We start from the raw sequence: 21,211 nt of genomic DNA on the forward strand, positions 1-21,211 counted from the left end.
CAGAAGTATCCAGAGTCCCAGCTACACCTGTGTGTGTTCTTCTCTTAACACCTAAAGGCAAGGTATGTACAGACCTACCCTCCACTTGTAAGAAGTACTTGTGCTGTGTTTGCAGGTGACTCAGAGCATCGTTATTATGAGCCAGATAGAACAATTCACTTTTTGTCAGACTTCTTGCATTACATTGTTTTATATAATTTTTTTGCTTTTCTTGGTTTGTCATGACAATGTGTGTTTAAAACTTAGTGTAGCAGCTACAGACTGTGCAGTTTTGGGTTTAATTAGCTCCACTAAGCCAACAAACCCCCATAAATTTTAACGCTCTCATTGTACAATATGTCCCTTTTTAAGGAGAGGCAAACAGAACGTGGCAGTAACGATCAAGTATTGCATTTAGGGCTACAAACTGCTCCTGCCATTCCTGCTGAGTAGGTGTTCCCTTTGAGAATAGCACATTACACTTGAACAGGAACACTTGGAAAGTAACGCACAGCTCAGCATGCATAAGGCACAAGGAATCCAGCCCTCAGTAACAAATTGTACCAAAGACGGTCGAACAGATTACCTTGATTGGCGTGTACCACTTCTGCTGCATCGCTGGTGAGGTAGGCTTTGGTTTAGGTGGTTTAGGGTGAAAAGGTTCTTCTGGTTCTTCTGGGAGTTTCACCACAGCGTTCTTTGCTTTTTCCAACCTGGCCCCTTCTTCTGTTGAGCCTTTGTCACCCCAGCGCACCTGAGGAAAGGCAGAGTTCAGGTGTAAGTGCACCACAGGGCAGGGAAACTGCTGCAAATAACAGAGGGAGCTGAACAAGGATAAATTTGGAAGAGGTGCTGAGGAGGTGCTGAGGAGGTACTGAGGAGAACATTACCTCTTCATTTGTGATAACAATAGTCTTAGTTAAGTGTAAATAAGTCTCAGTAGTGATAGAAAATCCTACCGTGCTTCACATGGGCTGTACAGGAGACAGGGGATCTGTCAAATCTTCTCTAAGTAATGATATAAAAATATAATTTCCACTTCTTATTTATCCTAAAATACCAGACCTTAATCCGGCACACAGGAAAGCCAAGATTTATGGAACCCAGGTTTCCTAACCCAGAGAGCTTTCAAGAACCCCAGTGCAGATTAAATGCGATGCTTGGGCAGGTTTGAGCAGAAGCTCCTTGAACCTGCTCAGATTTCCATGTTGTCCTGCAGGAAGATACACACTGGAGAAGAGCAGGTGAAGCAGTCTAACCTGCCTAAGTGCATGTAGAACATGTAGCAATGTGTATGTTAATCACTGCTCCAAGTGTATAAAATATACACAAAGAGCTGAAAGAGAAGGAAACCTGGGTTATCACTGTTGGGGAGACAGACACGTATTCCGACTTCCATACAGGCTACCCTCATCGTGCTGTGCAGAGGAACTACATGGAAAAACCTTCCTGCTGCGAGGGATGATTCACCTTGCTGCAGGAATCCTATTTCACCTTGTAACTGGAAGCACCGTGCAGCAATCTCAGCAGGGGTGTTTGTTGTACTGCACTCAGAAACAAGCCTGGACAAGGCTGTTCCCTCCTCATCCAAAAAGGAACAGCTAAAAGCTATGGCTGGAGTTTGAGAGTTCTTAGTGAAAGTGGCCTGGATCATTTCACCAAGACTTGACATTATCATGCCATTTGCGGTGATTTGGCCTGCCAGGAGGCCCCTCAACACCTGTCTTTCACTGTGATCAGTGGTACTTTTTTGTCACGTGGCTGCTAAAATGTATTTTAAACACTGTTAAAACCATTAGATGGTGGATCTCTCACTGAAAAAATTACCTTCTCCTTCTGACAAAAGCCACTTCACCCAGAAGAAACCGGAATTGGTGGAGTCTGACCACCCAATTTTGACATAAAAACAGATTAACTCTAACAGGTGGGGTCTGGCAATGACATCACAAAACTTGACAGCAATGCCAAAAGACAGAGCTAGGGAGAGCAAGCAGCACTGCCCAAGCTATCTGGGACTGTCACAGAGGGGTGGAGCTAGTGGGGAAGGCAGGAATGGATGGGTACCTGCCCCAGCACAGGAGTGGGAAGGGCAAGGGTGCTTGTTCAGTCCCTCCCCTTCTCCAGACAGGGAAGCTGCCAGTGGAATCAAGCTGCTGGAGGAATGGCCGAAGAACAGAGGCCAGAGAAGCAATAAAAACCAGATGACTGCATTGCCACATGGACTACAAACATGGAAGAAACGTCATGACTGGGCCAGCAAGTTTGTCACTGGCCCCGGCACAGAAACCACCTCTAACTGCCAGGTAAGGAACAACCTCCCTTGGAGTGTTTTCTCTCGTCTCTGCCCTGACTCCCCAAAGGAGCAGCGTGCTCTTCTGAGCCAGGGAGATCTGTGAGGCCTGTCCTGCTCTCCCAACAGCCTGAGCCCATCTTCCCAGCCCCAGTCCCAGACACTGCAGGGCAGAGGTGAAGCTCCCCAGTCAAACCTGGAGGCACTGACCATCGGTGCCCAGCCAGACCTGTCACCGCTCTGGGGTCCCAGGGACAGACAGAGCCACAGCCCCACAGAAGGGGGGCCTTTTTCAAGGGCCTATGATTACGCTGGCAGGAATTTCAGTTGGTTTAGATCTTTAGCCCTTAGTCCTGCACAAAATTCCTACCACAGATGAAAAGGTTTTCTAACCTAATCATCAGTTTCTACTCTCGTTTGCATTTTTGCCATGGGCTGAACGTGCATTTCATTGTAGTCCTGACGTCACTTGTGTTCATGAGGTTTCTGCTCCATTGTGCACGATCCCATTTAGACTGGTTTAAACCTTGGAAGCCCTCCTGGAGCCCCTCCTGGAGGCTATCATAGTTCCCCTCAGAAATCCAGGCTTGTAATTCTTGATGTTGGAAAGCATTTCCTAGTTTGCCTCTGCAAAACACTGCACAAAATGTTTGCTTTTTTTGAAATCTAAAGCTCTTCTAAATTAGCAATTCTGAACTGCTGAAGAAAATGCATACAAACGACACAGCTTCAAACCTGCATGTTCTGCTGCTGCATTTAAAAAGTACTCAAGCAAAGCTGATTAGGCCAACACCTTTAGAGTTTCATCAAGACACCTCAGTATGGCCTAGGTGGGTGTTTCAGACAGAGACAGCTTCCTGGACTGCAGTTAGGAACTGCTTTGCACATTCCATAAAGGCTGACTTGACTACAAAACCTGCCATAAGGATGTGCCCATAAGGATGCACATTCTTCATTCTGTTTTAATTAACATGATGCTATCATGTCTCTTCAAAGACAGGCTCTGTTGTCGCTGCGAGTCCCTCTGGGATCAAGCCTCTCCTCAGCGTCACCATTGTCAGCGCATTTGGCTGGCCCACACTTGGGGGACTTATGTTTCACTGTAATTCCTTCCAAAACACGCAGAAAAGGCTCTCACTCTCTCTTTCTCATTAGCTTGATGGAAAGAGCATGTCTTGAGGCAGCTATTTAAAGTCCCAGTCAAATGGAATTACTGAAAGCTGTTCTTTCAGAGGCAAGGTCAGAATTTTTCGATATGGTAACGAATTTTCCAAGGCTTATGCCAGTGGGAAGACAAGCACACATTATGGCCTTGTATTTTCAGTGCACTTTCAAGTCTTTGTTTCCACACTTGCAGCCTCAGAGAGCTCGTGTTTGAGGGAACTGCCATCTCCAGATCATACCAACCTCCATCCTCTTAATTCCCCCAACTCCTCGTCCACCATAGTAGGAAGCATCCACCGTGGGCCACTTCTTGGAAGGCAAGGGCTCCTGTTCTTCTTCCTGTAAGTACATTCAAATGATACTTACTTTTAAAAGATACTTACACACACACTGAATGTCTTATCTGTATATTTCACTGGAGTTCCCGGAGCATACCCTGTTGGTTGTGAAAGGGGTGCAAACACTGAGGACAGCAGAGCCTCCAGTGCTTTACTGCCCTTCAGAGGGAGAGAAATTCCCTTGTAAGGGGAATTCCTCAGTGTCTGGAATGCCCAAGCTGGGTGAAAATGCTGCCTAAGTCATACGTGAATCTTTAGATGTTGGACAAGGGCTGTTCGGTCTTTCTGCTTTCAATGCAGAATGGTAAAAACAAATCTATCTTGGAATAAAGGCCCTAAGTGTTTCTGTGGATCTGGGCTTAATTCAGGCCACACTGAGCTGAGACAGTGCAGAGATCTGGACTTTGGCAACCCTGTTCTCTGCTGAAGGCTCCCCCCGGCGCAGTCCTTTCTCCGGCAGCACTCGGACAAGGAGCGGGACACGCAGCGCGCAGGGAAGCACAGGAGTGGTTTCATGTGAGCAGTGTGGTAAGATTAGCACCATCAGACCATACCTCTTTTGGGGCTGGCGGAGGTGGAGGGGGATCCTTGATGACCTGAAAGAGCCAAACATGGGAAAGAATAAGGTGCTGCACTGGCAGCAGCCAAAGGCAACAGACCATGGTAAGAGTGACCTGCTTCCACCCGAGCCCCCACGTCCACCGGCGAGCTGGCAGCTGCTGCTGCCCGCTCCCCTGAGCATCCATCAGTGAGGCCTTCTGGAAATTACCACCATCCATCTGCCAGAACATGCCATGCCTGGCCCACAGACGCTCTGGGCAGACGTGTCTGCCACCACACTTCCTGGCCGGATGAGCCTCAGCCGCTGTGAGGAACAGCCAGTGCCGAGACTCCCCAGAGTCCGTGAGCAATCCCAGAGGAAAAGCGTCCGAGGCCTGTGTGAGGTCCTGCACAGCCGTGGGCCGAGCTGCTGCTGCTGCTGTGCTGCTGGGGAGTCTCTGGCCCACTGACAAGTGTGAAATGCCTTCTGGCAGCTCAGGCTTCACCTCTGGATGTCCTGGATGCTTCTGCAGCCCTCACATTTCCCACCTCCCAGCTCCATGACTGTGCAGTGCCTGCACTGCAGTCACACTCCCACACTTCTGACACTGCTCCGGGTGAGGCCCACTCCCAGGAGCATTTCTTACACCTCTATTTAAATCTCTCCCTACAGTCTTTTCCCGTTCTCTTTGTCACATCCACACTGTAAAGCTCAGAGAATGGCCGGCACTGATAGTCCCAGGAGGGGAGAGGCAGGCAAGGGACCGACCCTCTTCACTGACTCGGCTGAAAACTGAATGCACAGCTGTTCCTCCATGAGAAAAGCAGGTTTGCAAGCTAACAGTAAGTTCTTCGGTGACATCGAGCCATGTTTTCGGCTTGGGTATTGCCTGGAAATTACTGAAAAAATACACCATGAATATCAAGGAGTCTGTTCTTGCTATGCCTTGATATACAAACATATCCAAAACTGTCCATGCTGACAAACACCTCAATCTAATACAGGTTCAGGTACCTTAATTGAAATATGCCTTATTTTACTCACTCTGTGCTATTAAGTTTAGTACTTTCATTAAACATTGCCTATGAACAATATCACTGCAGAGACGGTCAGCATAATACACAAAAGAAACATATTTTCCTTGACCAACAGAGTTTTCCATCTTGATTTACCTTTCAGTTCTTGGCGCCCCCCCAGATAGTTACTACTGACTGCCTAAACAGGCTGTGGACTTTCAGCACTGCATACAGGAATTCTCCCCAACAGGAGAAATTACTTATGGCACCCCTGCAAAGAGTTTCCCACAGCCCTTCAGGTTTAAGATATGGAATGGTTCACTCGTCAAGCTCAGAGTGCTTTGGGTGGATTGGAAAGTGAACTGTGGATTTCAACTAGACATCCCTTTGCTGTTAAGATGTTGCAAAACGATGCCAGGAGTTACTTTTGTGTTAATAGTTCTGAACACTTTTTCTTCCCAGCTATCAGGAGTTTCCAGAATACTTAACCGAAGGAAATTATTTAATTAGTGAAACATTCCTGAGAGCCACACTAGGAATTATTACCCTAACTTTACATGAAACAGCAACACAGAGGGATCATGGGACAGATCCTGAGAGATACTTGGATGCTGAGTAGGATTTTCCAAAGCCCGGAGATACTTCATTCTCACTGAAAACAATTAGGAGAGTGCAAACAGTAAAGCAGCACTTTCACTCAATGAAGGGCCACCTTATTAAATTTCTGTCCTTATTTCCATTTCACCTGTCCCTAACCATCATCCCAAAACAATCTATTTCCCTGTCAGGCATGCAAGCTGTACAGGAGGAAGTCCTCCTAGGTGGACTCGTATGTACCCATATGAAACGGCAGTGTCCTTCCCCTACTATAGCTGTGCCACTCTGAGACCTCGCATCTGTCTGAGCACAGACGCCTTTGCTCAGCAAACCTCTCCGCGATGACGGATGGAATTCCCGTGGACCATGCGCCCATTGGGGATGTAGGAATCACAATTCCCCGGACAATCAAGGGAAACCCGACTTGTCTGAGCTCACTGTGGCTTCCTAAGGCAATAGTCAATGGCAGCTTTTGCTTGTCTCCCCAAGTGGAGGATCTAAACCTGTGCCAGCTCCTGAACTCCTTGAATTTTGAGGGGAAATTCAGTTTAAAGCCAAGCAATTCATTAATTAGCTGTTATTTCTAATGGCTTCAGAAAATGAAACTTATTTTAAAAGTGACAGTGGTGTGAGAAAATAATCTGCTTTGAGTAGCAGCTCCTCACCCTGCTGACAGCACTGGAATGTCAATGCCTGCATCCTTATGCTTCCACAGGCTCTCACACTCACACACTTGAATCACACGTGCACACACAAGGATTATTTTCAATCGTGTGATATTCCAAGTGAAATCAGTAGAAAGCTGTTTATAAAAAAGAAAAATCCAAGGCACACATGCAGCTCTGCACGGAGCTGCACGCAGAACTGCACAGAGGAAGACCAGAGTATTGTAAATTAACCCTTCCTGAGCTGGATTCAGATTGTTTCAATGCAGAAGCCTCTGAATAATGCTGCTGTCTTATCATCCTCATGGAGACATGGGCTGCTTCCTCAGTTTGTCTGGTTTCATCATCAGCCTCTCCGGGCAAAGCTCCATCTCATTTAGTGAGTCGCAAAGAACGAAGGTTTGAGTTTGGAGAAGAGCTGATTTCTTTAAAAAAAAAACATTAAAAAAAAAAAGAAGTTGGTGCTTGAGGCAGCAGTGCCTCTGATCCACTCATTAACACTTTTCTGCCGCTCCATGATGTGGGCATTAGGAGATGTCAGCACGGAGCCTGCAGCCAGCTTGCTGCAATCATACGTTCCACAGCGAGGGACAAGTGACAGGACTGTCACAGTGAAACACTTGAAAGCGGGGAACAAGGAAGGAAGAGGGAGTCCCCCTGCCTCACCCTCTGAGTGTCCATGGGACTCACACCATAGAATGCTGCAAGGCCAAGCCCCAGCCAGGATGGAGCTGGGCCCGTGGGCAGGGGGCAACACACCCGCCTGGCTCCAGACACTTATTCTACCCACAACACCCTGTATCTCTCTTTTCCATCGGATTCTGACTTCTGTGCTTCTGCTCTTTGTTCCAGGAACCCAGGCGCTGCACTCTGCCAGGGAAGCAGAGCCAGAGGAAGGGAAGAACAGGTCCTGCCTGGCCATAATGCTGCCTCTCTCCTCAGGGATGCTGCCCTGAAGCCCAGCACTACTAAGCCACAAGTGGCCCTTCCAGGTGATGGATGTCCAAGCCTCACATGCAGGAGAGAAGGGCAGCAACTGAGGCACAGCACAAGGACCGGCCGGCAAAACCAGAAGGAAGGATCAGTATTCCGCAGTAGGTTCAGTGCAACAGTGTGTGGGCTTGGAACTCAGCAGTGTTGTAGCAGAGAGGCCTAAGATTACCTTTTGTTTTGAAGTAACAAGTAGTATCCACAGGAGGTGGGAGGAAACACAGAGGGAACAAACATTTGAAGAACTATGGTTTTATATGGCAGCAAATTAATACTATAGAACTATTCACTGGACTGCTTCATGTAGGAATTTTAACTTGTGAAGCTGATTTATGAATCAAGGTTAGGTTATTTAAAATAGGAAAACCAGGAACTTGCTTCTTACTGATTTCCAGTGTTCCTTTTCCACAGGGAGGCTCACCATATAAAATAAAGTGGAGGTAAGGTGACTAAGAGGAAGCTCCCTGGATTTCTGTTGGGTCTGTGCTGTGGAGAATGAGAACAAGCAAGGCTTTTTGTTCTCATCTCAGAAACCCCAGACTGTGAAGGTGCAGATGGAGGCTGAGGATTTCCTGCCCTTGGACAGCCAGGGGCCCGATGGACCCCCTGGGTTATGGGGGCTGCAGCACCATCAGGTGAGAAGGCCAGTTCGTCTCTGCCCCACATTCCACAGGCCCCAGACAAGACCAGGAACCCAGACCAGGGAAGTAATCTCCATTCCCAAGTCCTCCACGCTGTCCTTGAGCTGGATGAATAATAAACTTCAGCCATTTAACACCTCCCTCCCCCAGAAAGGAATGGAAGGAGTCAAGCGACCAACACTGCTGCTGCTGGGGTGAGGATAGAGAGTGCACTCAGATAAAGAGATGGATGTGTGCAGGGATTATGAAAACAAAGAGGGATTTCCAACCTGAGAGCCCATAATGGACTGCAAATACCAATTTTAGTGAGAGCACTTTTAAAGTGGTCCTTGATTTCAGGGTAACATCTGCACACCATTATGGCCACCCCATTCCCAGTAACAGCACTGTGCTTGTGCTGGTTGCTGTGCATGAACTCACAGACAGGCCCCAGTGCTGGAGCTGGTCTCCCCAGCCCTTTTCTGCCTGTCACAAGCTCCCCTAGAGCTGCCTCCCCATCACTGCAACAGTTTCCTGCAGGATCTGTGTTTCCAACCCATGGCTCAGGGTGCAGTCTGTACTCACCACTTTGCAGCAGAGGGGCCAGAACCACCAGAGCAAGCCGAGTGCCACCAGCAGCAACAGTACGAGGACAGCAATGAGCGCTGCCACGCCGCTGGACTGCGGAGACAGCAGGGACAGTGTCAGCGCTGCTTCACGCACTCACCCCAAAAGCCAGCGTTAGTTCTGCTCAGGTCAGGGGGTTCCTTCTGATGTAAAACTCGTACAACTGAGAGCCCCGAGATCAGAACGAGGCCCAGCTCGAGGAAAAGAGAGAGTCCGTTGCCTGCTAAGGAATGAGCCATCAGACACAGACAGGGGAAGTCTCATCCTAAGCCTGTGAATAAGAGGTGCCCTTCTCCTCCATGAGGTCTCACACATGGACTGGGGAGCATGTGGGGAGATTTTAAGGCATCTCTATGAACAGTACACCTGTGAGGCTCTGATGCTGATCGCCCACACGCCTGCACAGACTGTGGCACACTGACTCCCTGCAGCCATGCTGTGTGAACCTCAAACTGAAGGAGGGAGTGTTCCTGCTTCCACCAACACTTGTACCGCAGAACTGAGCAGCCCACCTCCCACACCTCCAACCCACTTCTTGGGGGTGTCTTTATTCCTACAGTCAGGCTTTTAGAACAACACTGACAGAAACACAACAGCGTCCCTAGGAAAATAAAAGTTATTCAGACTTCAGCTGGGAAAAAAGGAAAGGAGAGACCCAGGGAATCACTGAGACTGGAATACTGCGTGAGCAGTCCTGACCCAGTAAGAAGAGTTGTACTGGAGGTGCTCCACTGGACATGGGGGTAGAACAGAGGCATATCCCAGGTGCAGTGAGGGACACAGGTACAATGGGTGCCTAATGCTGTGTATTTTTGTTTGTTTTCACTGCAGTAGCGTGTGTTTGTTGGGAGGCTATAACTTGTAACTCATCTCCCAGTCAGCCATCAGCTGCTCAGCTCCCAGAATTAGTGAGCAGTTCTAGCAGTGACCCATTTCTTGAGTTGCCCATCTGCTACTATGGAAACAGCAGTTCTTGTGTGGAGCTGCCTTTGCTGCAGCACAGGCCAAGAGCAGAAACCAAATAGAGACAAAAAAGGCTGCTGAGAAGCTCTTCCTTCCTGTGCACATCTGTACCTCTCTGCTTCCTGCCAGGGCAGGCTGTGAGCACAGAGCAGCAGAGCCACCATGCAGCACAGTGGGAAGGCCGTGCCCAGCATCTCGCTCTGAGCTGCTTTCCTGTTCCCTCTCTGTGCACTCCTGGTAGCTCTTACAGGGGCACCATGTGCTGACTTCTCTGCGAGGGTTGAGGTACAGGCAGGCTGCAGCTGGGCTGCAGCAGCTCCCGTGCTGCACAGCCCTGTCACCCTGCTTGGTGTACGGCTGGCATGCTGCCAGCTGACAGAGGCCCTGAAATAGAGAACTGTGATCTGGGCTCTGTGTGTTCCTCCTGCTCCCAGCTCAGTCAGGCTTCCCCTCCTAAAACTGCAGGGCTGCACTGCGTCTCTGATTTCTACAGGTGCATGAATGGTGAGGTTTTAAATGAATAGAAGAAAAATGTCATTTTTTTCTCTTTTAGGTTACTGATCTATGAGCAAAGAAATTCTGTTGGGAGCAATGTGTGGTGACGGGCAAAAGAGACTGCTCTCTGTACTCCACGCCCAATGGGAAAACTGCTCTCATGTTACACTTGAGGTACACGTTTAAAGGCCCTCATGCACAGCACGTGCTCAACACTGTGGGCTTCTGTCTCCCTCCACAAATCCCAGCAGTCCTGTGTCATACAAAAGGAATTAAAAGAGAGCAAAAATGTGAGACTAGAAAATATATGTATTAAATCAGAACAGTCACTGGCTGCACAAGTGTGTGGTTTCTCCCAGAAGCAGCTTTTCTCTCTTCTATAACCTGTGATCAGACTTAGCGGGATGTTCCCACTGCCTCACCCCCAGGTGTAAGTGGGATCCTCTGGCCTGTGCTTGGACAGGCTGCCTCCCCAGATGAACAAGAGCTAAGAGCCTACACTCCTTCCTCAGGCTCCAGAGTTATGGAGCGTTAGTACCTGTGCAGGACTGTAACCTCTCTCCACACGCAGGCTGAAGGGCCAAGCTTGTGCCCATCTGCTCCCTCCAGTCCTACTCAGGGCAGAGCCATGCTGGAATGGTGACTGTCACACCTGGCCCTCAGGGCATGGCATCTACAGTGACCAGGTCTCTGAGGGCAGGGAAGCCTCCCAGTACTTTGAAAGCCACAGCTTTGCACTGGAAAGTGGAAGCAGAGGTTCTCTGCTCTGAGGTCTTGCAATGGCAAAGCCCAAAGAGAAACAGGGTGTGGGGATTTTACACAGAATTATGGAAGTCATTCACTTACACACTCCGAAGCAGTGATGGTTAACGAGCTGGACATGAAAGACTGGCCTTCATTCAAACTCACCAAAACTTCCAGGGTTCTGCCAAGAGACAAGAAGAAACATGAGCAGCCATGGAACAGCAAAGAAAGGCTCATACCTGCTCCGCAGGCACTTGTACTTACAGCCTCTGCTCCACTGGGAGTGTCTTCAGAGGGGAAATGGAAGCCTGTGCTTATTCCTGTTTGGGAATAAGTTTGGTCTCCTTGACAAAGAGCTGTCCAAGTAGAGAATATCCCTTCTCCATTCCACAGAGCAGAAAATACTCCCAAAAGTTTTACATAAAATAAATTGTAAAAGTAACATTGCTTTGTCTGTTCCATAACCATCTCCTTAGTCACACACAGACATTATGGATAAAGATGTCGGATAATTATAAATGGTCAGGACTTGCTATAAATAGCCCCGAACACTGCATACAAATGGTATGTGGTTTACATTTTACAAATTAACCCTACAAGAAAACAACACATGGTGGATGTTAAACAGAAGAAGACTCCTCAGCTTCTCTGGCTTGGATTCCCAGGATTCAGACAGTTTATGTTATGCATAGATGTAATTAAATAAAAATGTAGATATCCATGAACTAAAATGATTAATCATTTACACCGTTCTTACATGTAATGAGTTTTTATTCTGGCACAAACGCTGTAGTCAATATGGAGTTCAAAGCTATTTTAGCTAATTTGGCTAAATTTCTTCTTCAGTTCTAGCAAAAATGAAGTGAGTTGCTTCCACTAAACTCATTTTTAAATGATCTCTGCTATGAATAATTGATCCAACAGAAAGAATAACTCTGATTTCCTTCTAATTGGAATTCACTGGAATAAGTGAATCAGAACCAATAAAAAACCCAAAACTGTTCAGTTCCCTTGCAGCACAGTAAATCAAACCACAGTGAAACTTTGGTCGATTACGACTTTTTTTTAAATGTGGTGCTTTTTATTATTTTTAATTCCAATTATTTGTTTTGGCATTGTAATGAGGAATGCCAGGGGAAATTCCAGCATGAGGATTCTGCTCAGGTTTGGCCAAACTCTCCCAGAACTGCAGGGCAGGAGGGTTTCCTGCCTCTCCTGGAGGAGAGGAGGACCCCCAGGCTGAGCTGCTCACACACTCCTGCAGTTGCCCCTCCATCCGTGTTTGACCTGGCAGCCCTCTGAGTCCTGCCTGGAATGTCACTAGTGAGGAATGAGGCTGTTTTGGTGGATGGTCTCTGCTAGCAAATGGAGCACAACAGAGACATGAAACACACCTGGATAAAACACGTAACCCACACTAAAGAAAAGGATCATTCCCTGGCATCCTGGGGACCTCGACATGTCCTTGAGCTCACTGGGTTGTATGAAGCATTCTGTAAAATAGCAAAGATTTCCCAGTGGACTAGAGCCCATTGTACACCTCACCGTTTGCAACACAGGAACCGTTCCTAGTTATAATAGGTACTAGCTGGGATTGCATTTCCCAGCCCCGGTGCCATGTGCCACCCCGTGCCCGCAGCTCTGCATCCCTGCGCTCCTGCTGTTAGCACACTGACAGATCCCAGGGAGCAGGCTCACTGAGCAATCAGCTCCAGCACGGGACACGCTGCGGGAGAGCAGCCCTGCCCTACCCACTCCCACCCTGATATACCGCTGCAGGGATGAGCCACTGGAGATGTCACTGGAGCTGATCATACTCACTTAGCTCTGGAAGCCACAGAGTGAACTCACACAGATAATTACCTCATCTTCAAAAGGATGAACCTGTCAACACACAAAAGCACTCCTTCCCTGAGACTGTCGTGGCTGTAGGGGATACCAAACACGTTCTTTCATTTCTTGAGCAGCCACCTGTTTGCTGGGCTCTCGGTACTTACGATTCATACAAACACTGCCCCTTAAACTGGGAGTCCCAGAAAAAGGTGTCCTGCTTCTACTACTCATTCGCACACAGTTCAGAGACAGATGTGTACACAAACACATCCTAGTGTTTATCAGCAACCAGCCACGTGTGTGAGGCTTTTATCTCAGCACTCTGCCGAAACTGGAAATATTCTGAGATGAAAATGACAAGCAGCAGTGATCCCATTTCTCAGGACCCTGCATTTCCCACTGGTGACTGTCAGTGTTGTGCGAGGGCCAAGTGCCTCCAGCGGAGCTCAGAACAGCCAGGTCAAGAGAACATTCCTGTCCCTGCAGCCAGGCAGCCATGGGCATAGCCCTGGTTCACCAGTGAAGGCTGAGGCTGTACTAGTTTTGTACCAGCACAGATCCCAGCTGAGGGCTGAGCTCTGGAAAGCTGCCACAGAGTAGGGTATCTCCTCGGGGCCCCTCAAATAAACCCCCCAAGAGGCAGGCAGTGTTGTTGCTGCAGCCCCCCGGGGCCATCCCGCAGTGCCATCCTGCAGCCTGGCACCAGGAACATGCAGAGCCAAGCAGCTCCTCTCCGTGCAGCTGGACACACAGGGCTGCAGGGGCCAGGGTCCAGGGAAAGGCAGCGGAGCCCTGCTCGTGCCTCCTCAAAACCCCAGCAGCACCCACAGACAGTGGCTTTCCAGGGCTTTGAGCCAGGATGCTCATTCCCATCCTCTGCTCCCTTCTGACACCGCACCCGAGCAAGGTGGAATCACAGAGCTGGCAAAGGAGCACGAGCAATTACACTGCTGTGTGGCACAAACCCTACTGCTCTGCCTCTACCTCAGCCCTAACATGCACTTTCCCCGCAGTCTGTACTTCCAACCCATTTCACTGTACTAGGAAAAACTGCTTTTCATTTACAGTTCACAGCCCTTCCTCCGTGTGGAGGGGATTTTCCTATCCTTTGTCTGTGCAATATCACTTTTTGGATGGGAATCAATCCTGGAAAACTTAGTCTGAAAAGAGCTTTTTACAAACGTTCTGATTTCTGACCAAAAGTAACCACAAGACTCATGCAACTTGAAGCTTCGTCAGTCCTGGCCCACTGCCCATCCTAATACACAATTTACCCACAAATGTAACTTGAGGAGGCCTAACAGTTGCGATTCTTTCCGTCATGCCCACTGCTGGTTTATTGTGACAGCAGAGGGACGTGGCCCAGTGCCATATGTCCCTGCAGCTCTGGTCTAAAGCCTCCCATTCCCTGTGAAATACAGCTGACATTTCCATCCATGGTAACCTATTTGCAAAGTATTCGTTTGCTCCTTACTTTATGGGAAGCTACTAAAAGACTGCCATTTTATGACCCATTAAAAAAGATGAAAAAATTAAATACAATTGTGAAATACATTTCCTGGAAGTAATAAATAATTTACCTCCAATTTTCACGCACTGAAAATTAAACTGGCAACTGCTCAAAAAGTTACTAAAATTATGGTGACAAAGGTATTTCGGATTCAAATGCCTGCATTAAAATCACAAAAATGCTGTACATAGGAGGAAAGCAAAAAATAGGTCTGTATATTTAAAAGGCATTTTCCCTTCCAACACTGCCTTCATGAAATAATGGATGGCGTTATTATACAGGCTCCATTTGACCAGCCTCAGTCTGAAGTCTTTGGCCACTTCTTGCTGGGGTACAACTAACATTTACCCGTCCATTCTCCCTGACCCATGCAGAGAGGACTCGTTACCTGGGCTCTGTTAACAAATACTCCTGGACCACAGAGATGACTCTGCATCCAGGGACTCATCCCCGCTGCAGGAGAAGACAACACACAGAGGAAGGGCTTTCCAGCCTGGGCTTCTGGGTATGGTGCGCTTCCCAGACCTACAGCCCCAGCTGCACAAGGACAGGGACAGTTGGGACAGTTCTCCTGGAGCAGGGTTCCAGCCCTGCCTGTCACGTTTGCTGCAGTCCCACTTGTGCCAAAGGCCAGCTGTGACTGGGGAGCACTGGGACCATTCACTCAGTGGGAACTGTGCTGGGGACAGGACATAACCTGCAGTTAGGACACGTGATCAGAGGTGTTTTCCTCCCAGCAGCCACACAGACATAAGAAGGAGCACCGAGTATTTTCCTGAGGATAGCGAGACCTGCTCACCGTGGAATTCATTATGGTGTTTGGGGATTCTGGTAAAGAATTAGTACAAACTCTTCCCCTGCCCTTCTTGGTGTAGCTTAGCACTGATATAAACTCAGATGATGGTTCTTTAGGATCCCCTCTTGTTACCTCAGAACCCTCTAGCTTTTCCAGCCACATGTCCAATACACTGTCTGTCTGGGCTTGACTTTCCATGGAATGGGACACAAGTGCACAGAGACACAACTTTCACTGCTGGGAACTGCTAGGGAATATGAGAGAAATGGCAGCCAGCAAGGAACTAGCTCTGATGTTGTGGAATCATGGGAACCTGCAGTAACAGGGTATGAAATGTCATTATTCTGTTAAATTAGACTATTAATTCAGCTCAGGATCCTATGGCCACTGCATAATGCGCAGCACTTAGTTCTGCTCACACAGTCCTCGCTAATGCTCTGGGAACACTGTGTGCCCTCGAAGGGACGTGAAGGACTGCGCCAGAAATTACTACTGATCTTAACACCACATCCATATGGCTGAGGGGCCAGTTAGCCTATACAATTCATTGAGGATGTTTCCATCTGTGAATAGTTCCCATTATACCCTAATTGTGTCTGACTAAATGTATTTCTAAAATATTTGCAGAAGTTAATATTTATAACAGACATTAGGCCTAATCCAGCCCTACTTCTGGCTTCCCCATAGCTGAGTTGATTTCTCTGGCTGTTTTGGAGAGGGGAGGTTTTCCCATGCAAGCACCAGAGACTGGGAACCATACTGTATTTTATTTTTGTTGGAACAAAAGCTTGTATAGGGAAATAAAAGTCAATGCCTACAATAAACGCTTCATCTCAGTGAGTTTGCAACGGAAAGAACTGGTGCAGGTGGGAGTAGTTCTGACCCCCTTCGGCTCCCTGCCCAGGGCTGCAGGGCAAGCCCAGCTGTTTGCAATGAGGGGTAATGCCAATATCCCATCCAGGTCTGGACTGGCCATGGGCACACAGCAGTGATGGGAGGTATTGCCTTCACCTGAGCACAGGGGTTCCACAACAGTGGAAACAACAGTGAACAGGTGAAAACAGCCTGACCAAGAGCTGGCATCCTACCAGCTGCTTAGCAGCAGGAAGTCAAAATGGAGAAGCATGAGTGACTTCCTTTTTTGCTGGTGCTAGGAATGGCTGCATCCCCCACGTCAGAGAGCTGCTGGGCTGCTGGCCAGCAAGGCTGGAAGAAGTCTGAGCAGCTGAGAGCCCAGAGTTCATCCTGGGGGCTGGGACCTCCTGCAGCAGCAGCCTGTCTGCTCTCCTCCATTCGGTGCTTCTTAAAGGACAGCTGGCTTCTAAGAGGTGACTAGGCTATTTGTGCTTTTGCCTTTTCACAGTAGTGACCAGTGTTATGTGGTATGGGAAATATTTTAGTGAATGTGCTGCCTCTTAACTTGCAAATCCTATCGAATTCTCCTTTTAATTGGTCCCCTTGTCTCTGAACAATGTTTTTTTCCAACTGATAAGTAGTCACTGTGTAGGTTTCAGACTGAGGATGAGGCTTGGAAAATTGGTCCTTAAACCCACACTTGAATGCTGACACCAGCTGCCGAGCTCTTGAGTAGCTCAGCACTCAGCAGCAGCGCTGCCCCTTAAGTTGTGAGTAATTCAGCTCTGTGACCAAATGACACCCCTGCCTGCATTGTCACAAAGGCTGTGCTAAGGCTACTTAGTGAACAGCACCACAGAAAGAGCTCAGTGTCACTTCTTAGTTAGAACAGAAATGCTCAACACAGCCACAGCATTTTAATCCTTTCTTGAGTGACCCTGAAAGACATGTGAGACTGATCTGCAGCTTGCAAATACCCTGCCTTTGCTGGCAACAGCTTTTCTAAACTTTTACCTTCCTTAGCAGAGGAAGAGAAAGTGACAAACCGAAAAAAACCAGTAGTAAAGGTAGCCATAGCAAGCAACAGTAACTCTCTCCTCTCTCTGGTTTTGAGCCACTCACTTCCACGTTATCAGAAAACTCACTTAAGTTCCACATACCTTTCTTAGCACTCATTCAGGCAGGCAAAGGGATGTGCTGCACAATTTCATGACCAAGACCAAGTTCTCAGCCTGTCTGACTAAATAGGTGATACCGTGTGTGTGCACTGGAAATCACCAGGGCTTTGTGTATCGGAGTATTTGTGAGCGGTTTCTGTGGGGGAAACACCTGGGGTGGTTGTCAAGGGCATCTTTTAAATGTGAGTTTGGACTTACTTTGTGGTAACGCAGACTGTCTAAGGTTATTCCCTTTGTCTGTTTGTCTGTCTGGTGGAACACAGTGAGACAAAGGTGAGGTGTAACTTGCAGGTGTGACTGAGGTACCAGGTAACCTGGTGTTGCAGAGGGATGTCGGGTGAGCACCTAGTGAGTTCCACAGTTAGATGTGCGTGTGGGCAGTGGGACTGCTGGATGAATCCAGCTGTGAGAGGTGTGGCTGGGCTGTTCTGCCAACACTGAGCCAGTAAGATATGACAATGGCTGCTGGGTCAGGTGTAATTATGAGCTTGTTGCCTGCTTGCTTTTGAGGCTTGCACTGTTAGAGGGAAGTACAACTGTGCCATGTCAAGATGAGGCACTGACACTTGGTGTGGGAATGTCAGTGTGTCAGCCCAAGCATCCGAGTGCCTCCACTGAGAGCATTAACGGTGCCGGATCGGCTCTCATGCTATTCAGATATTTATTTCGTATTTGCTTGAAGAATCAGGCCAATGTTTTTGAAAGCACATTTAACTATACCATATGCCTACTTAAATCATCCCTATCAAACAAGTTGTGGGTTGCTGCTCTGGTTCATTCTGTTCTGTTTTCCCTCCCTTCCCAATGTGTTTATGTGTATTTATCCAATTTGCTCTGTTCCTCGTGCCAAATGGCAGGTCTGAGATCTCAGCCAGGCAGGGGCAGCTGTGCTATTGTTGGTGTCTGACAAAACAGAGGTCATGGGCTGGGCCTGCAACTCTAGCTCTAATGACAGCATGTGTCAGACATTCTGGGGCAGGCACAGAGTAATCAGGGTTCATGGGCCCTCAGAAGTAGCAATAAACCTTAACTTGCCCCTTGGCAACTAAGAACTCAAGTCTTACTTTTAAGAAGTAATTCCTGTGCAAAATAGCAAAATATTCTGCTGTTTGTTTTCTTTATTGCCGTTACTCCTTCCTCTGTCTGGAAAACAACCCCACAAAAAGCCAAAACCTGAAAAACCAGCCTAGTTGGAAGAAAGGGTGTCTCCTGCATGGAACTGATCCTAGCTGTTCTCACTTCTAAGACTGATGAGAGTTATCAGCTGTGCCAGCCTAGGAAGAGACTGCCTGAAGAACGGAGTAGGCTTTTGTCCTCCACCGGAGGAGTCTTCCCTCCCTGGAAGGTTGTTCCAAGGCCAGCCCAGCAGTTCCAGGCAGTGACACAATAAGGCGTGATCATTCCCAATGCCCTTTGTTCAGCAGGAGATCGATCCGCAGGGCTTGGGAATTCTAATCTCTCTGCTCCTTGGGTGGCCTGACACTTTATCCCCTCTCCTGCTACCTTTCAGCCCAGAAGGCAGGAGCCTCTAAGCTGCTGAAAAGGGTGTTCCTGGGAGCCACACGCCGGCTCTGAGGCACCAGAGCAGGCTGCAGTGGCTGGGCAGCTGAGGAGAGGAGGCACACATGCCCGGAGCCACTCGGGGAGTGTGCAGCTGCGCAAGGCTGCCTGGCTCCGGCTGTGGCACTGCCATGCTGCTCAGCATGGAAAAGGGTGCGCTGGGGAAACAGCACATCTGTCACCCACACATAGCCACAACCTCCACTCAGGGCAGCACCAGATGTGTTTATTCGAAGCATGTACTAACTAGCTACTTAATGGCTTAGAATTATTAGCCACAAGTTAATTAGGCAAACATATTCACCGTCAGTCACCTTACAAAGCATTGTTTCTTCAACACTGCTTTTACTTCCTGAGTGCCTTTATCAAGCCCAGAAGAAAGGAGGAGAAAACTAAAAATTCCAAAAAGGAGCTGCAGCAAGAAATAAATGTGTGGAAGGTGTTCGTGGTGTCTTAATGAATGCTAGACTGCCCAGGTAATGCCTTAGCTGAATGCCTCTCCATGCTGCCAGCACAGTGGCACAGGGGATGAAGCAGTGAGACTTAAGGGCCTGCAGCTGATGGGGAAGAAAAGGGAAGTAACAGTGGAAAAAATTACTCCTTGGTATAGTTAAGGCAAATTTGTGAAGGCTTGCTTCCGTGCTGCTGCATGTACTGGGTATGTGCCTGGGGATGGAAGTGCTTGCTTGGCATCCCGCCTGCACGATGAATTTGGGACCATCACTGTCCCAAGGGAACAGCTCTGGTGCCCCAAGACATGAGACTCAAAAGCAGTTTGTCAGTTCCTGGCTCTCAGGTCACAGGCAGCAGTGAATGGAGTAAAGGCAGAAGAGGCTCTATCTTTGGGCAGCGGGGACAGTCAGGATCCCTGGTTAGGAGCCAGCCATGACAACCATTCCGTACAACACCTTCCAGCTGCTCTCCAAAGGGACAGCTGTCTAGAAACCCAGTGAGGTAATGTGAAGGATGGAGCCTGCAATCCGTTCATGTTCTCTGTGCTTGTTTGCTTTCTTGTGTCCATGCTCTTCCCCTTAAATCTGGTGCTGGTATTAATAAAAATGACACTTAGAAAATGGAAAGCAAGATTAAAGGTACACCTGTTCCACTGTCATGGAAACATCTTGCACCTAGAAATCCTAGAGCACCTAGAGCTGAATGTGAGGCATGGGATGGGTAACAGATTACCTCCTGCATTGCTGTGTGCTTTGTGCCAAGTGAGCTGCCACAAACTTCATCAGCTCCTTGGAAACTGCAGGTAACCAAGAATTTGGCAATGCAGGAGTAGTCATTTTCCTTCCTACCACCCAGAAAATAATTCCTATTGAATCTTTGCTCTTTAAGTGCCACCAGCTGTTTGTGTTGGACAGGATGTAGGAAGGGATAAATGGAAGCTGAAGACAGCAGCATTTGAATAGAGGGCAAATAAGGTCATTAACAGCAGCAGTGTGGACTGTCCCACCTTGGCATGCAAGCTGGTCATCAAATCAAGGTACCTGTGATAGACCTTATACTCAGGTTTAGGCTGGGATTTGTCTTTTTTGGCTCTGTTATTCCTTAAGCTTCCAAGCCCAAAGAGAAGGACACTGCATACTTCTGTCCTAGCAAAACCTGAGTTCAAGTGCAGGATGCACAAAGATGGAAGCTGGCCAGCACTGCAGCTGCATGAAAAAATAGACTTCTGTAGTTCCCTGAACTATTTTAAGAACAATGACAATTCCTCAGCCTGTTGGTTCAGTTTAAATAATCCACTGCCTAGCTTGCATCCCTCTTTTCTTGCCTGGCTTAGAGGAGAGTCTGCATAAGATTAGATTGAGTGTTTGTAGTAGGCACCATCAAATCCAAAATGTTACTGTGATATTCCAGTGAGAAATGAGAGTTCAAACAGAGATAAGTAGTAGTCACATAACTATTCACTAGAAGCATTTCAGTAAAACAGTGTTTTGTTGTGCTAGTTTAAACTGTAGTTCTTGTCATCCACTCACCTAATAAAAGCAAATTTGTAAGTGTTCAGGCAGTGCGAGAAATGCAGATTTTCCTGCTGGCCTTTCCACGCAAGGCAGAGGGGGTTTCACCAATGGCTCACCAGAGCAGAAGGCAGCTGTAGGTAAAGCCAAGCCTACAGACAGATTGTTCTGAATGCAAACTCACAGAATTTAGGGCAGAAGTGAGAGAACAAAAGTGAAGCTAGCAAGGAATGTAGACTTCTAACATATCCCCATTTTTCCTGTACTAGTGTTCAAAGAGACAAGGGCTCTGATTGCTTTCCAACGCACAAGGACTACAGAAACACGTACAGTAATGGAGAGGTCTGGTTTGGTTTGATTCTCTCGAGCTGTGGTAGGACAACAAATCCAAGTCTCAGCTACAATGGGGAACTGATTTTCTCAAATACTGCGACCTTTAAAGTGTGACTTTTAAATGGGCATGTATTGACTTTTAAATGGGCAGAA

At 47.9% G+C, this 21,211-nt stretch overlaps 1 protein-coding gene and 1 long non-coding RNA gene across 4 annotated transcripts in view; one reads left to right on the plus strand and one right to left on the minus strand.

The window, feature by feature from the left end:
• The window catches only part of ANTXR2 (ANTXR cell adhesion molecule 2), a 79,365-nt gene that overhangs the window by 26,516 nt on the left and 31,638 nt on the right, over positions 1-21,211 (minus strand). For both annotated transcript variants that reach the window (XM_048303804.1, XM_048303803.1), the window contains exons 11-15: positions 11,132-11,210; positions 8,786-8,881; positions 4,326-4,367; positions 3,677-3,772; positions 566-733 (exon numbers count right to left, since the gene is read on the minus strand). In XM_048303804.1, coding sequence (XP_048159761.1) covers positions 566-733; positions 3,677-3,772; positions 4,326-4,367; positions 8,786-8,881; positions 11,132-11,210 — 481 coding nt within the window. The remainder of the gene's footprint in view (positions 1-565; positions 734-3,676; positions 3,773-4,325; positions 4,368-8,785; positions 8,882-11,131; positions 11,211-21,211) is intronic.
• LOC125326044 lies at positions 7,429-11,471 on the plus strand. 2 transcript variants are annotated; one of them, XR_007203661.1, is made up of 3 exons: positions 7,429-7,684; positions 7,992-9,610; positions 10,344-11,471. It is a non-coding gene; the product is annotated as an uncharacterized LOC125326044 (long non-coding RNA). The 2 variants fall into 2 exon arrangements; XR_007203660.1 differs by having other exon boundaries at positions 7,992-11,471.

The sequence above is a fragment of the Corvus hawaiiensis genome, chromosome 5 (genome assembly GCF_020740725.1).
Source record: "Corvus hawaiiensis isolate bCorHaw1 chromosome 5, bCorHaw1.pri.cur, whole genome shotgun sequence".
Classification (NCBI taxonomy): Eukaryota; Metazoa; Chordata; class Aves; order Passeriformes; family Corvidae; genus Corvus; species Corvus hawaiiensis.